The sequence below is a fragment of the Suricata suricatta genome, chromosome 8 (assembly GCF_006229205.1).
Source record: "Suricata suricatta isolate VVHF042 chromosome 8, meerkat_22Aug2017_6uvM2_HiC, whole genome shotgun sequence".
Classification (NCBI taxonomy): Eukaryota; Metazoa; Chordata; class Mammalia; order Carnivora; family Herpestidae; genus Suricata; species Suricata suricatta.
The window spans coordinates 93,287,244-93,301,197 of NC_043707.1; the positions used below are offsets into that span (position 1 = coordinate 93,287,244).

At 41.5% G+C, this 13,954-nt stretch overlaps 1 protein-coding gene across 1 annotated transcript in view; it reads right to left on the bottom strand.

Moving 5' to 3' along the window:
- Positions 1 to 13,954, bottom strand: part of NFIA (nuclear factor I A) — a 362,772-nt gene that overhangs the window by 233,023 nt on the left and 115,795 nt on the right. Inside the window, exon 3 of the mRNA XM_029946438.1 lies at positions 7,111 to 7,206. Within this exon, the coding sequence (XP_029802298.1) occupies positions 7,111 to 7,206 (96 nt within the window). The remainder of the gene's footprint in view (positions 1 to 7,110; positions 7,207 to 13,954) is intronic.

The window sequence follows — 13,954 nt, forward strand, 5'->3', positions numbered from 1 at the left end:
TAAAAGCCTAAATGCTGATGTTATGAATGGAAAATGAACCAAGAAGGTTTAATTGTGCCAAATAGCACTACTAAAGCACAGCAGCGCTGTGCAAAGTTCATAACCATCACTATTTCTCCTTGCACTTGGTAACATCAGCAATCCAGAAGGATAATCAGGTTCTTGGTAAATAAGCAATCAAATATATCAAGGGTCAGGGCACCTGGCTGGCTCAGTCAGGTACGCATCTGAGGCTTGATTTTGGCTCAGTTCATGATCTCACACTTCTAAGACTGAGCCTCATGTTTAAGCCTCTTGCTTAAGATTCTTTCTCTCCCTTTCTCTCTGCCCCTCCCCGCTTATGCATGCGCGCTCTCTCTCTCTCTCTCACACACACACATGTGCACTCTCTCTCTCTCTCTCTCTCAAAAAAAAAAAGTATATCAAAGGTCTGTTCGACCAAAGCAACATGACATGTGCCTAAGTCCTCACGTTCTGCTGTTTAGTTTACCTGTGTGGGGAGGGAGTGACCCTGGCAGAGCAGAGGGCAGAAGCTGATTCTGAGTCACATGGAAAAGGGAGGAACCAATCATGCAATACTTGAGACCATCATGTTACTAAAATAAGGTAATAAACAGCTATTTTGTAGTGACGTGACTTGGATAGGCAATATAAAAAATAAGTCATTTATAGGTCAGATATTATTGTCTTTGTTCAATCACAGCTTGACAGATGGAGAGCTGGTTTATCTCACCTACTTGAAGAAGTTACACTTCTCCAATGTAAATGGTTGAGGTGGACTTTACAAGCCTTTTTGTTCAGTGGCCATTTATTAGAAAGGATTTTCTATTCAGCAGCTACAGAGGAACTAAATTTTTATCAGTGGGGTTGTCTTCTGATCTTTTATCTAGTTTTGAAGTTTTCCCTAGTTCTAAATGTATCTAATGATGTCTCCTAAAGTAGTTATGGTCTTTTGTCTTCAACAGTGGGTGATTTTAATGTTTTTCTTTTTAGGACAGGAAAATTTGGAACAGGCTTATCAAAAATGTATAGTTTTACACAGTCAGTAGTTGAACAGACATGGCTCCATTAGAATTTCCCAGCAGTGTTACACATAAAGAAAATATTTACATATGATCTAAAAGATTTTTATACCTCAAATAATGGGGTTATCATTTTTGGAAGTTTGGCAACATTGAAGAATCTATCAAATGTACTTTTTAATTCTCTTCACTAAAAACCCATTCTAAAGCAATGCTACAAATTTACTCACTGGGAAACACTAACTTTTAATAAATATTATCACTACAAGCCATCTCTTCTGCTGAAGACTCCAGACATGTCATAGTACTACCTGATGCCAGAAAAGGGGAAGAGTATGGCTCTTACTGTTTGCAGTGCTTTGCAAACTTTATCATAGTAATATAGAGCATAAGCTTTAGGGAGCTAAGGAAGTTTATAGGAGTTTAGGTCCATTTCACAAATGTGCTGATTTTAGCAAGCAAAGGATGGAACTTTGGTGCCATTTCCTATATTGGCTATGGAAGTATTAAATAAAGTATACATTTATAAAACATCTTTAGGTTCTGCTAGAATGTCAGATAGAAGATAATAAAAGACAGGGAAGTCCTCAGGAAGCTAGGCTTCGCAACAGTATGTTTCAGAGGTGACAACTTTGGATCCACAATCATGTATGTCATTTACACAGATTCAGAAGTGACAGTTTAGGAATTTGAGAAAAATCTCTTAAATTCTCAGAGCCTTAATTTTATCATCTGTAAAATGGAATGTGATACTGGTGATAATAATAAAAATAATAATAACAGCTTCTTTTCCTCAGTGAGCAGTTATCATGCTCAGATAAGGTATATGAGCCAGTTTGCAAGCTGTTAACTGATATGCAAATGTAACTTATTATTAGCGCAACTTCCAACTTCCATCAGCCACACACCACTCCCTGGCTCCTAATCCCTATTCCCATCATTGAGATCCTATACAAGATATTAGCATAACTCTTCCTTTCCAGGATTTTCTTTTTTTACTTGCAAGGCTGAGGGTGGGACTCTACTTAACTCAAGTGGGTTCAATCCAAACCAGAAAAGCAACACCCACCATCCTGATCGACCCTCGAAGAATATGGGGGTGAGCCCCACTCCTGACCACGGCATAGAATTCTCTCTCTCAGATACAATCCATGAATTTACATCTTTTTAAAAAAATATTTATTTATTTTTGAGAGAGAGAGAGAGAGAGAGACAGCGCAAGCAGGGGAGGAGCAGAGAGAAAAGGAGACACAGGATCTAAAGCAGCTCCAGACACTGAGCCATCAGCACATGGCCTGATGTGGGGCTTGAACCCATGAACTGTGAGATCATGACCTGAGCCAAAATCCAATCCTTAACCGATGGAGCCACCCACATGCCCCCCACAAATTTATATCTTTTAATCATCTGTCCCCTCAAGTTTAGGTGGAGTCATGAAATAATGTCCTCCATGCACCTATAAGGAGAAAGCCCAATCTGGCTGACAACCCATGTCTAGGGGATCACCTCCAAACTTCCATAATCCCAGTGAAATGCAGTGGTGCTGTCTCCTAAGTCAGGCAGATCAATAGTTTGATTCTCACTTGCCTGGCATACATCCTTCTCTGCTAGAGTCATGAAACGTAGAACCAAAATCCTACACGCATCAGGCGTGACACTCTCTGGCTGGCAGGGGGCGGGGACCATGTACGCACAGTGTGAAAGAGCAGGAGCCACTGGGAGAGGTTGAGTAATGTGCCCTCTGACCATATTTCAAGCCACCAGAATTGCAAAGTTGTTGGTAAATGCTAAAGGGAAAAGTGGATTTTCCTGCCCCTTTCTGAAACCCCTGATGTCCTTTCCAGGAAACGATACTCTAGCAATAATAAGTATTCGGCATACAGTTATTTGGTATCAAGGGCATTTTATCCAAGGAACACAGGAAAAAGAAGATCACCAAAGAGCTGAGGTTCTTCTAACTCAGCTTCCACTTGGGTAGAAAACAATGCCCGTGTGACGGTGAAGATTTAAGTGACTTATCAACTTGAGATGAGAGTGGGAAAAGGGCAAGAACCCAGGCCCGTCGTGAACAAGGTTCTGTACATAGCTCACCCTTGGGGATCTGGATTTGCAGCCTGTGCCACACGAACACCTATCTTCACAGCCTTCCCCTCGTGCTGACATTGAAACGCACACGTCATCTGTCGCAGGCATGCTGAGCCTCTAACTAGAGCGGTGTCAAGTCTGGAGCAACTGGGAGCATCAGGACTGATGCATTAGTGGGCTCAAATATGCACTGCCCACCGGAAATGTCTAAGGGTCTGAATCAAAGTGTGTGAAACGGCTAGAGGAGCCAGTAGCATTTTCACAGGCTTGAAATACCGGCATGCAGTCAAACATAGGCCATGTTAAGTATAAAACTTCATTATCGTTATCCTTGATAAAAATAAGTATGCTCATTATATTATGCTTCCCTGATTTTTGTCTTTCTGTAACTTTGGCAAACACAGAAACGGATCTGACTCCTCGATACCAGGGAGCAGCATCAGGGAAAATGCTGGAATGGAAGAAACCATCGGGGAAGAGCGATGGTGAGCCGCCTTGGAGGCCTCTGCCAGGTCACCAGTGGTGAGCGGGCCACAGTGTGAAGACGGCCAGGGAAAACTGCACACTTGAGGAAAAAGCTAATGCAGCTGCCAAATTGAAAATAAGTATGGTCGACTTTCAATTATCCCAAGTGGTTTAACCACACGGCTTCCTTCTTCCCACTGCCCAACCTCAGTCTGGGCTGAGACCCAGACACCGAGCAGGGTGGGGGTCTGCAGTCTCAATGGAGTGTCTGTGCGTGGAGGTGTGGCCCCAGCCCTACTGAACTGTGACTTTTCTTTCATGAACCAAGATTCAAAGCTCTCTTCTAACAATAGGGACAGCTGCAATACATATGAAGGAATATTGTTAATAAACGCTACGTTACCTACCTTCTTTTGAATGTTATAGAAGAATAAAGTTCTACAACATCCTAGGCAGATGCTTAGTAGATGACAGAAAAAAACTACAAAATTTGCTCATCCATTTCTTCACTCATTCATTAACTCAGAAAGTTTTATTAGATCTGTACCATGTTGTCTGCTGGACACTGTCTCGGACACTCCAGACATAAAGATAAAGGTAATTCAGTTCCTACTCATGGGGTTCACTGTTTATACTGATTATGAAACACACAGAATTTAAAAATCATGCTTTCTCAATCTAAAATATCCATTTTGATTAATATTGCACTGTCCTTGAAGTAAATGTAATTTATCTGGCAGCTTTACAGGATGAGACGGTTTAGTGTGTGTCTCAAAGGTGACATATACAAAAAAATGTTTCATTGGGGTCAAAAGTGAAGTCTTAGCTGTAGGTGGGATCTGTGATGTTCGGCCTCACCTTGTGCCCTTGAGCACAGAAGCCCAGCTTGAGTGCTTGTCCCTCTTTTAACTGTATGTTTATTTATTTTGAGAGAGAAAGAATGAGAGCGGGGGAGGGGTGGAGATGGGGAGAAGCCCAAAGCGGGGCTCATCCCACAATCCTAAGACCTGAGCCAAAATGAAGAGACTTTTAACTGACGGAGCCACCCAGGTGCCCCTGCTAATCCCTCTTTTAAAACTAAATTTCTATAATAAATAAATAAATAAATAAATTCCTATGTTAACCATCACCCTCCTTTTTAAATCTCTCACAACCCATTCTCCTACAACAACATATTCAGCAACCCAATTTGCTCAATCAAATAAATGTGCACCATAAGCGTATATGATTAATGAAGACTGAAACCTCTACTGGGGTTTTCTCTTTTTAAAAAAACAGGCCCCTTTTCCAAAAATCTCTAGCTGATGAAATATGTGGGAGAAAACATGTTTAGTTGAAAGGAGTATTTCCTGGTATCACTTACTCTAGATATTTATGACCTACAAACCAAAAGAAGTTACTGAAGCTCTCAATAAATTGAGTTTCTTCATTTGTAAAATGGGAATAATAATAATAAGACTCAAAAGGTTATTGAGAAAATTACATGAGATAATTCATGAAAGCATGTAGCCTGGTATCTGTCTTTTAAAAAATAAACTGTTACCATTTATCATCATCATTTAAATATTATTGCTATTAAATAAATAGTAATTTGGCAATTTCTTCTTTTTTTCAAAGATTCATTTTTTAAGCAATCTCTACACCCAAAATGGAGCTCAACCTCACAAACCCAAGGATCAAGAGTCACAGGCTCTCAGGGATGCCTGAGGGCTCAGTTGGTTGAGTGTCTGGCTTCAACTCAGGTCATGATCTCATGGTTCGTGGGTTCGAGCCCCACATCAGGCTCTGTGCTGACAGCTAGCTCAAAGCCTAGCCTGTCTTCAGATTCTGTGTCTACCTCATCTCTGACCCCCCTCTGCTCATGCTGTCTCTCTCTCTCTAAAATAAATACAACATTAAAAAAATGTTCAGAAGAGTCACGTGCTCTCTACTGACTGAGCCAGCCAGGCGCCCCTTGGCAATGTATTCGAAACTGTAAACAACCACTGATTCAAAGAGCAAGATAATCACAGAACCAAAATTTTCTCAATATCATTAAGGATTCACAATGACTGGGAAGCACAATATTATTACACCATTGTTATGGTCTCCTTAAAAAATGGACACTGCTTGTTTTTTAAGTTAACATATGCAATGCATCGTAAAGCCCTAGAAACTTTTAACTATGGAGGCAGCATTTATTAGGGTATATCCTCAAGTGAGAGAGAGAGAAAGAGGGTGCTGTGAATGTGGGGGGGGTGGTAAGCTCCTTAACAGAAAGTCACAAATAACCACACTTGATAAATTCTGTTTAGTGTAACTTTTACATGGTTTAGTCTAAAAAAGAAAAGAAAAGAAAAGAAAAAGCTTATCCCTTAACTGGCCGGACACATGAACAACCCAAAAAGTCCCTGAACTTATCCAATTCAGTTCACTCAACCAGGGAAGTGGGAAGAAGGTTATACTAAGATACCAATAAGCCACAAGAGTGTACAAACTTCCTTCCTAATACAGCATACTCCCTGCAATCTATTTCCTTGCTTGAAATTTATTGCTATAAATACAGAGCATGAAAAATGTGAAATGATGCCAGTTCAGCCATCACTTTGGCCCCGATCCTTTGCTAAATTTATGCATCTCTCTAGCTTGCTTAAATGCCAAAGAGCTAGGCAAACTAGAAGAATATTATGCTCTTCCCTTCAGTAAAGAAGTCCACCTGAGCAATGCACGCAGATGGAGATGAGAGCCCAGGGAAAAGGAATAAAAACGTTCACTTTGCAGATGAGAACAACAGGTTTGAGTGTCTAATCAGGAAAGACTGAACGAAAATTATCTCTCAATACAATCTTTGGAAACCCTGCACATTCCCCAATGCCATATCCATTCTTCCAGCCTTTGTACAATAATGGGTGTGTGTGTGTGTGTGTGTGTGTAAGAGAATTCGGTATGATTCAACATGAGAAAAGTCAGAGATGCATGGGCCATACAAGAAAGCACCTATAAATAAAGATATAACTCAATAAAAATAGTTTTTCATGATTCAGGACTGTGGTAGATGCTGCAAAAATGTGTATATGCCAACAAGCCTCTCACGTTCATGTCCACCCCCGATCTGAGGTTAACAATAATAATTGAAGCTCTACTGAGAAATGTTCAGGGAGAAAAAGTTACACTCAAAATTTGGACTTGAGGAAACTAATGATTTTTCCCTGAATTAACAGGGACACCACAATCCAGCAGAACTGGGTGGTCATACTGCCCTGGTGACCTACCTCAGGGGCAACTGGAAGATTTTTCTTGAGTTTGCCTACCTTCCCTTGACAATCTTATTCCACACGAGAAACCGCATTTCCTGCTGCAGAGAGGAGGGGGCCTGGGCTGCGGGAGCCACGGGTCTTCTATCCTTCCCCGTGATTCTGTCACCCTTATTATCGTGGCTGGCTACCACCAGTTTCTGTCCAACAAAACTGGACCCCCGCACGAGGAGAACCTTGAGGATCTTACGATGTACTTATAATCAAGAATATCTACAACAGTGCTGGTACAAACAGAAAGATACCTGGAAGGAAACACACCGAGGCGTCCATGATCATTGTTTTTAGCCGGTAGAACTGCGCAGGATTTCTCTTCCATCTTCCTCTATTTTCCAAATGACCTATAATAAGCTCATATTATTTTTTATGATAAAAGTACTTAAAAACTAAGATATTCGTTTTGAGCCTAGATTCATAGCATGTGGTGTACTTCAAAGGCTAGCCGGTTCTTGCTTTCAAAGAGATGATATGGAAAAATGAAATTAAAAAAAAATAATAATATACTAACACCTTTTAGGGGAGAGGAACGTATTTAACCCTAAATGATTAATGACAGATTCCAGAAGAGCAAATATGGACACAAATAACTACTTTTACAGAATAAACAAGTTTCCATTTCCTAAAATCAAACAGGTAAATTTGACGGACAATGTGGCCCTCTCAAGGGAGAGCTATTTTCCTGTAAAAAATTAACTTCTTAATATCATTAGAATGCAGTACATCAATTTCTGAAAACAAAGGACATATTTGATTTTTTCGTTTCCAAGCTCCCTGAATTCACCAGTTCTTTGGGGTCCTGCTCCAGTGCGGCAGGAAATCCATCGCCTTCCCAGGCAGCGCTGGGAACGACTTCTCTGTCTGGTCATCTAATTACAGGGCCTGTTACCATGACGAGCCTCACTCACGACTTTCTCTTAAACATCTCACAAAATAAGTGTTTTTCAATTGTCCACTACTAATCCCCAAGAAACCAAGGGCTCATATCTGAGCCCTTTATAGTGTTTTAAATCTTGGACTCTAGATATGTTGGTTAAAAAATTTTAAATCACATTCAATTATAAAACTTAATATGTACTGTATGGAAAGTAACAATGGGAAGAAAAGCCAGGATAGTTCATATAAGAATAATAGCAAGCCACCTATTACAGGCTAGAGACCTTATATGCAATATTCTTCCACTACCAAGCCTATCACATCCTACTACTATTCCTGTTTTACAGACGGCCAATTAGGCCTTGGAGAGACTAAGTAGCTTGTCTAAAGTCACAAGGCACAGCTCCAAACTCAGATCTTCCTGACTCCAAAGACCATGCTTCTCATACATCAAACTGCTTCCCCCTGAATAAAAAAGAGTGCGAGTTGGGGTCTTTTCAAAATTAAAAAACAAAGCCAACAGAAGACAGAAAACCCAACCGAATGGTCTTTTCCTCCTCAGGCTTTTAAACCACTACCTATTTCCTCTTCCTCTGCTGAGTTCATTCTTAGTCTGGCTAGAACCAAGCTGCACTCAGGCAGAGCACGGCGGAAAGAATGGCAAACTGGTCAGAACCTTCTGGCAGCAGGGTCTTCAGATGCAAGGACTTATTGGTGTATAAGGACAAGAGTTTGACCATAATGCTGTGAACAAAAAAAAAAAAAAAAAAGAAAAGAAAAGAAAAAAGAAAGGGATGATCAGTTGTAAGGAAACTTCAGAGTAGCTAAGTGGCCTCTCTTGGCTAAATATTAAAGAAAGAAAGCACTTGACCCAATCCTGCTATACTGTGGCTCTACCGAGAACTCTCACTTTTAAAAAAGTACTTCACATGTTGTAGACAGTGCCTTTCCTTATCCTTTCATGAGAAGCTGAGGGGGAAGAAAGGTTTAGTACATTTACAAGGCATACCTCTTATCCGATATGCTGAGTGAAACTTTGTTTGGTTCTGTTTTTCCTCAGCAAAATACCACACAAACATCAAGGTGGGATGTGCACATTTGTCCCCAAAATGATAACTCATGGGAATGTTATTAACATGGAAGCACATCCTAATCTCTGAAATACTCGTGTGGGAGGAAATAAAAGGCCTTTGCCTCACCAAAGCTAAGGGAGGCAGAAACAGTGAATGCAATGGTAGCACCAGAGAAGGCTTTTCATTCATGAATCACTTTGCTGTTGGTGCCACAGAAGTCCCACTTCGTAGGAGAGAGAGTCACAGGAATGCCATCTGGGCACATCTTAACAGTGTCTCTGTGGCCAAAGATGAGCGCTCACAGTTCCATCTTTCCCTGGGCTCCTTCTGCACGTCCAGGCTACCAACTAACCCGGAATGTCCTAGGAGTACCCAGGTTGCTTTTTAATGACAGTTACCAGGTTGGGAAGGGAGTCACATGTGAGTGGAATTAGTAAAGCTTTCTGGGATACAATCATAAAGTTGAAAGGGGAAAGGAAAGGACAGGAAAATATGTACATCACAGTTAAACAGTTTTAAATGGCCTCGTGCACTTGTTTTTAAATTTAAAAATCATGGGGAAAGAACAAATAGGGGTATATGTGAAATGAGTCTACTGCTCACTACTCGGGAATAACTTCCCAGTGAGGGTCTACTTAAATCTGAGAAAAATAAAATGGCCAGAGAAAAATGCCAGTTGGTCCTCAGACCAATTCACTTAATTTCATTTTGAAATCTTACAAATTGTACAAAATTTTGAAGGTCTTCTCATCCAACTTCTCAAGCCATCTCAGCTGCAAAAGCTCTCAACTGCTTCACCAGAACCGCTGCCTCCCAGATACGGGGCCCCCAGCTTCTTAACAAGCCTCGTCCACTTTAGGCTCCTTCATTTAATGCAACGACCTTCTTCACACTGATTTGATTCCTGTCTGCCTCTAACTCCCTGGCATTCATCCTAGATATATACCTGCAGCTCTCAGGAGTCACTTACTCTTTGATATGACAGTTCTTCAAAACCACAGGGATGGTGGTCTCAATGCAAAGGTTTGTAGGCTAAAATGCAATGATGTGTGTGTGTGTGTGTTTCCATGGGGTGTGTTTGGGAGTATAAAGATGGGCAGAAGAAAGCAGTTCTGAAAGACAAAGCAGAGAAGTGGAGCTGTGTGACTCTCTTCATTCTTTTCAAAAGTTAGTACCTAATGAATTCATATTTCCCTAGAACATGCCTTGAATTGTTAAAATGCTTTCTGGTAACATCCAAAGAAGGAAAGATTCCATCTCGTCAAAGGATGCACAGCAAAGGAGGAAGTATGTATCTCTGAGGTCACACTGACAAATATGATCAAAACTGGGGAAGGACAATTTTCAGATTGACTTCTAATCATGCTTATGACTGAAAGAGATAACACGCTTATGACTGAAAGAGATAACATGCCAGTCACTGGTTTCATAAAGCCCACAGAAGCCCAACCAGTTTTCTGTCCTGTCAACACAGTGAAATTGGGCTGATCAGAAGTCTTGCTAGCTGCCAAGGTAGTAACTATGCCTTTTCTTCCTAGTAATGGCTGCCATGAAACCTTGAAAACTTCTCAGCAAGAAACTATGTGTCCAGTCAGACAGATTCCCTATGTTGATAGAAAGACTGGTTTCAAATGAATACAAAATACTGAAAAGTAAAACACTTTCACCTGTGAAAAGTCACTAAAAATGGGGGCGCCTGGGTGGCTCGGCAGGTAAGTGTCTGACTTCAGCTCAGGTCCTGATCTCACAGTTCATGAGTTTGAGCCCCGCGTCGGGCTCTATGCTGACAGCTCAGAGCCTAGAGCCTGCTTTGGATTCTGTGTCTCCCTCTCTCTCTGTTCCTGCCTCACTGATGCTCTGTCTCTCTGTCTCTCTCTCTCTCTCAAAAATAAATAAACATTTTAAAACATTTTGTAAGTTACATATAAATGAGTTTTGTGTCTACAAAATCCTGCAAAATAGAGTAAAACCTCACTGCAGGACATTTGTTGAATATTATAAAACTGCGAACTGATGTAAAACACTGAGGCCATGTCCGCAGTGAAACAAATTCCGAACCACTGAGTGTACCGGGGTTCTAGGTTCATTCGCAGACCTCTTCGCTCCGTCTCTTCTGGTAACCGAGGGGTGAGCTGTGCCAGTCTCACAGCTTCCCAACCTTCAACTTTCACATTTTAAATAGTTCTTAATATTTTATTTATTTATCTGGGGGAAGGGGCAGAGAGAGAGGGAGAGAGAGAATTCCAAGCAGGCTCATGAACTATGAGACCATGACCTGAGCCGAAATCAAGATTCCAATGCTTAGCTGACTAAGCCACCCAGGTGCCCACAGTGTTCACAATTTTAAAATGAAGAATCCGTGGGGCGCCTGGGTGGCTCAGTCAGTTAAGCCTCCGACTTAGGCTCGGGTCGGGTCTCACATTTGTGGGTTCGAGCCCTGCGTCAGGCTCTGTGCTGACAGCTAGCTCAGAGCCTGGAGCCTGCTTCCAGTTCTGTGTCTCCTTCTCTCTCTGCCCCTCCCCCTCTCATGTTCTGTCTCTCCTGTATCAAAAATAAATAAAACATTAAAAAAAAAAGAATTCTAAAAAATAAAAAATAAAAAAATATAAAATGAAGAATCCAGTGGCTAGATCATCCCAGGGACTGTAAATTTGCCTGATTCTAAAATTTTCTGTATTTTGATATCATCATTATAATACCTATGAGAAAGCCTCATTTCTGAGAGCTGGCATTCCAGAAAATCTGTTAAATGAACCTTTAGAAAAATTGAAATGCTATGTATCTTTTAGGCTAAGCCTTTTTAAAAGTCTTAGGCAATTTAGCATAACATCAAGAGGACCAAAATAAATAAATAAATAAATAAATAAAAATAGAAGGGTCCCAGGCTCTGAGTTGAAGACTAGCCAGGTTCAAATCCGGTTCTACAACTTACGTACTAACAGCATGCCTCGAACAAATTGATTCACCTCTTGTGTTCCAGTTTCCTCATCTGTCGAAGGGGGAAAATAGTGGCATGACTTCATAGGTAGCCACTAAGGACATACCTGAATCGACAGCAAAATAAACTTATAACTGGCAAAGGACTGTGAAGCAATCAATGTGTCATAGCGCTAAGAAAATTACATTGGAGCTAGTCGAGTACAGCCTCAGTGCCTAGAAGAGTGGGGGGCTGGAGTAAGCAGCTGCTGAGTGGATGAAGGAGCAAGCTCTGAGAGAAAACAGCTAAGTGTTGGCGGTATGCTCCCGCGTGAGCCAGAGGGACGCTCGCACAGCAACGGGATCGTGGGCTGCCGCTGTCCACGCTCACCAGCCCTGTAGGTGAGAACAGCAGCTAAGTTTGTTCTGCTAAAGTGAAGCCCAGTATCCAACGTCCACATAGCTTCGTGAACTTCAGTAACTGCATTGACCCAAGGGGTCCCTAACGTGGGCCAAGGCAGATACAGAACCAACCAACAAACATCCACAACTAGAAATTCAACCAAACACCAGTGCATGTTTGCTTCTTTGTCTTTACAAGAAATGAAGATAGCTACAAATAAGAAGAAACTCACTTCACAAGTCACCTAGGATGACACAGTGAAGGCACCTTTTTAAAATATAAGGGGTCCTCCTGCTGTGCCTAGTCTCAGGTTCTACCCTTTAGGGGGATTTACATGCACGCTCTAAATCCAAATGATGTATGGGTCAGACTGACTATAGCAAGTTACGTGGCCCAGGACAACCTCCCAAGATTTAGGTGTGAATCAGCTCAAGCCTGAAGAACTCGGAGTCTGTCAGCTAACCAGCTTCAGTCCACTCCTCACAACCTAAGTTTAATTCTGATCCTTTGAGTCTGTGCTTACATAGATAAAAATCTGAAGACAAGAAACAAAATCAGAGGTTTCTTCTAGACTAGCTCCACTTAGAGGGGGCCAGACGGAAAGTAGAGGTCATTCTGATGAGAACAGTTTGGAAGGAGAAAGGCTCTTGTTCCAATACAGGATTTCATAAACTGCTAAGAAGCTAGTGGGGAAAACAAAATCCTTTAGAATTTATGGAAGGGGGATTCACAGGAACGTCTGTAAAGAAACAACTTCTTGAGTCCAAAATGAGTATTCGCAGGCACCAGCAAATACACACACACCTTAAGACCTACCCTGAGACATGAGGTCAAAGAGTCCCATTGGAGCCTGGAAACTGGCCATGAGCCTGGAGATGTACAGATTTCCCTAAATGTATCCTCACCACTTTATGGCCTGGCTCCTACTGAAGCAGATTTTTCCCCTTTTCAGTCCAAACAACAGTTACTGAGCACTCACCACTACAGAGAGCGGTCACGTGCACTAAGAAAACAGATCCAGCGTGGAAGACCAACTTTCGTACATTTAAATACAAATGCAAACCAGACTAAGCTATCATAAGGCACCCAAGGCCTGTGCAGTTATGGGTCAAAGGAGAAGGAAGAAGGCTAGTCATGGAAGGCGGAGCAGCAGAAGAAACATGTACTCCCTGTCTCATTCCACAATAGGTTGGAGGCGGCTTGAAGGCTGAGCAGGATTTCTACAGGCAGAGGAAGAACTGAGCACCCCGGACACCGACTAGGCGGAGAGAAAGGTGAGGGGGACAAGTCAGGTGTAAAAGACGGATCTGTTTTGTAAATAAGGGACGGTGGTGAGCAGTCTCATGGAACATCCTGCTTTGATTCTGACGTGCACACTTGAGCATCCGGAGTGTTAGCATTTGCACTGTCTCCCTAGTAATAATATTATTGATAGGTTCAAAGTATTTCTGAACTCATTCCAGTATAAAATTCCCCTGCCTACAGTGTCTTTTCTACCATTTGACTCCTTCATTTAGACATGGCAGGCTTTAAAACATGGCTCGTGGAGAAACGTGAAACCGTTGGCACCAATGGATCTCAGAATAAAAAACACATTTTGAAATAAAATAAAGGTTAAGCTCTCATACCAATAGACCTTGCTAGATCAGCAAAAATGTAGGTGTTACAGGAAATCGTTATATTGTGTAATCCCCATTCCACTCTCCACAAAATTGCACTATAATTCAAAATAAGTGAAGCAACAATTGGATGGATGACCAGTTTTTGTTGTTTACATAGTTTAATGCACAAATGTGCAGTTTCCATGACTTTCAGAATGACGTG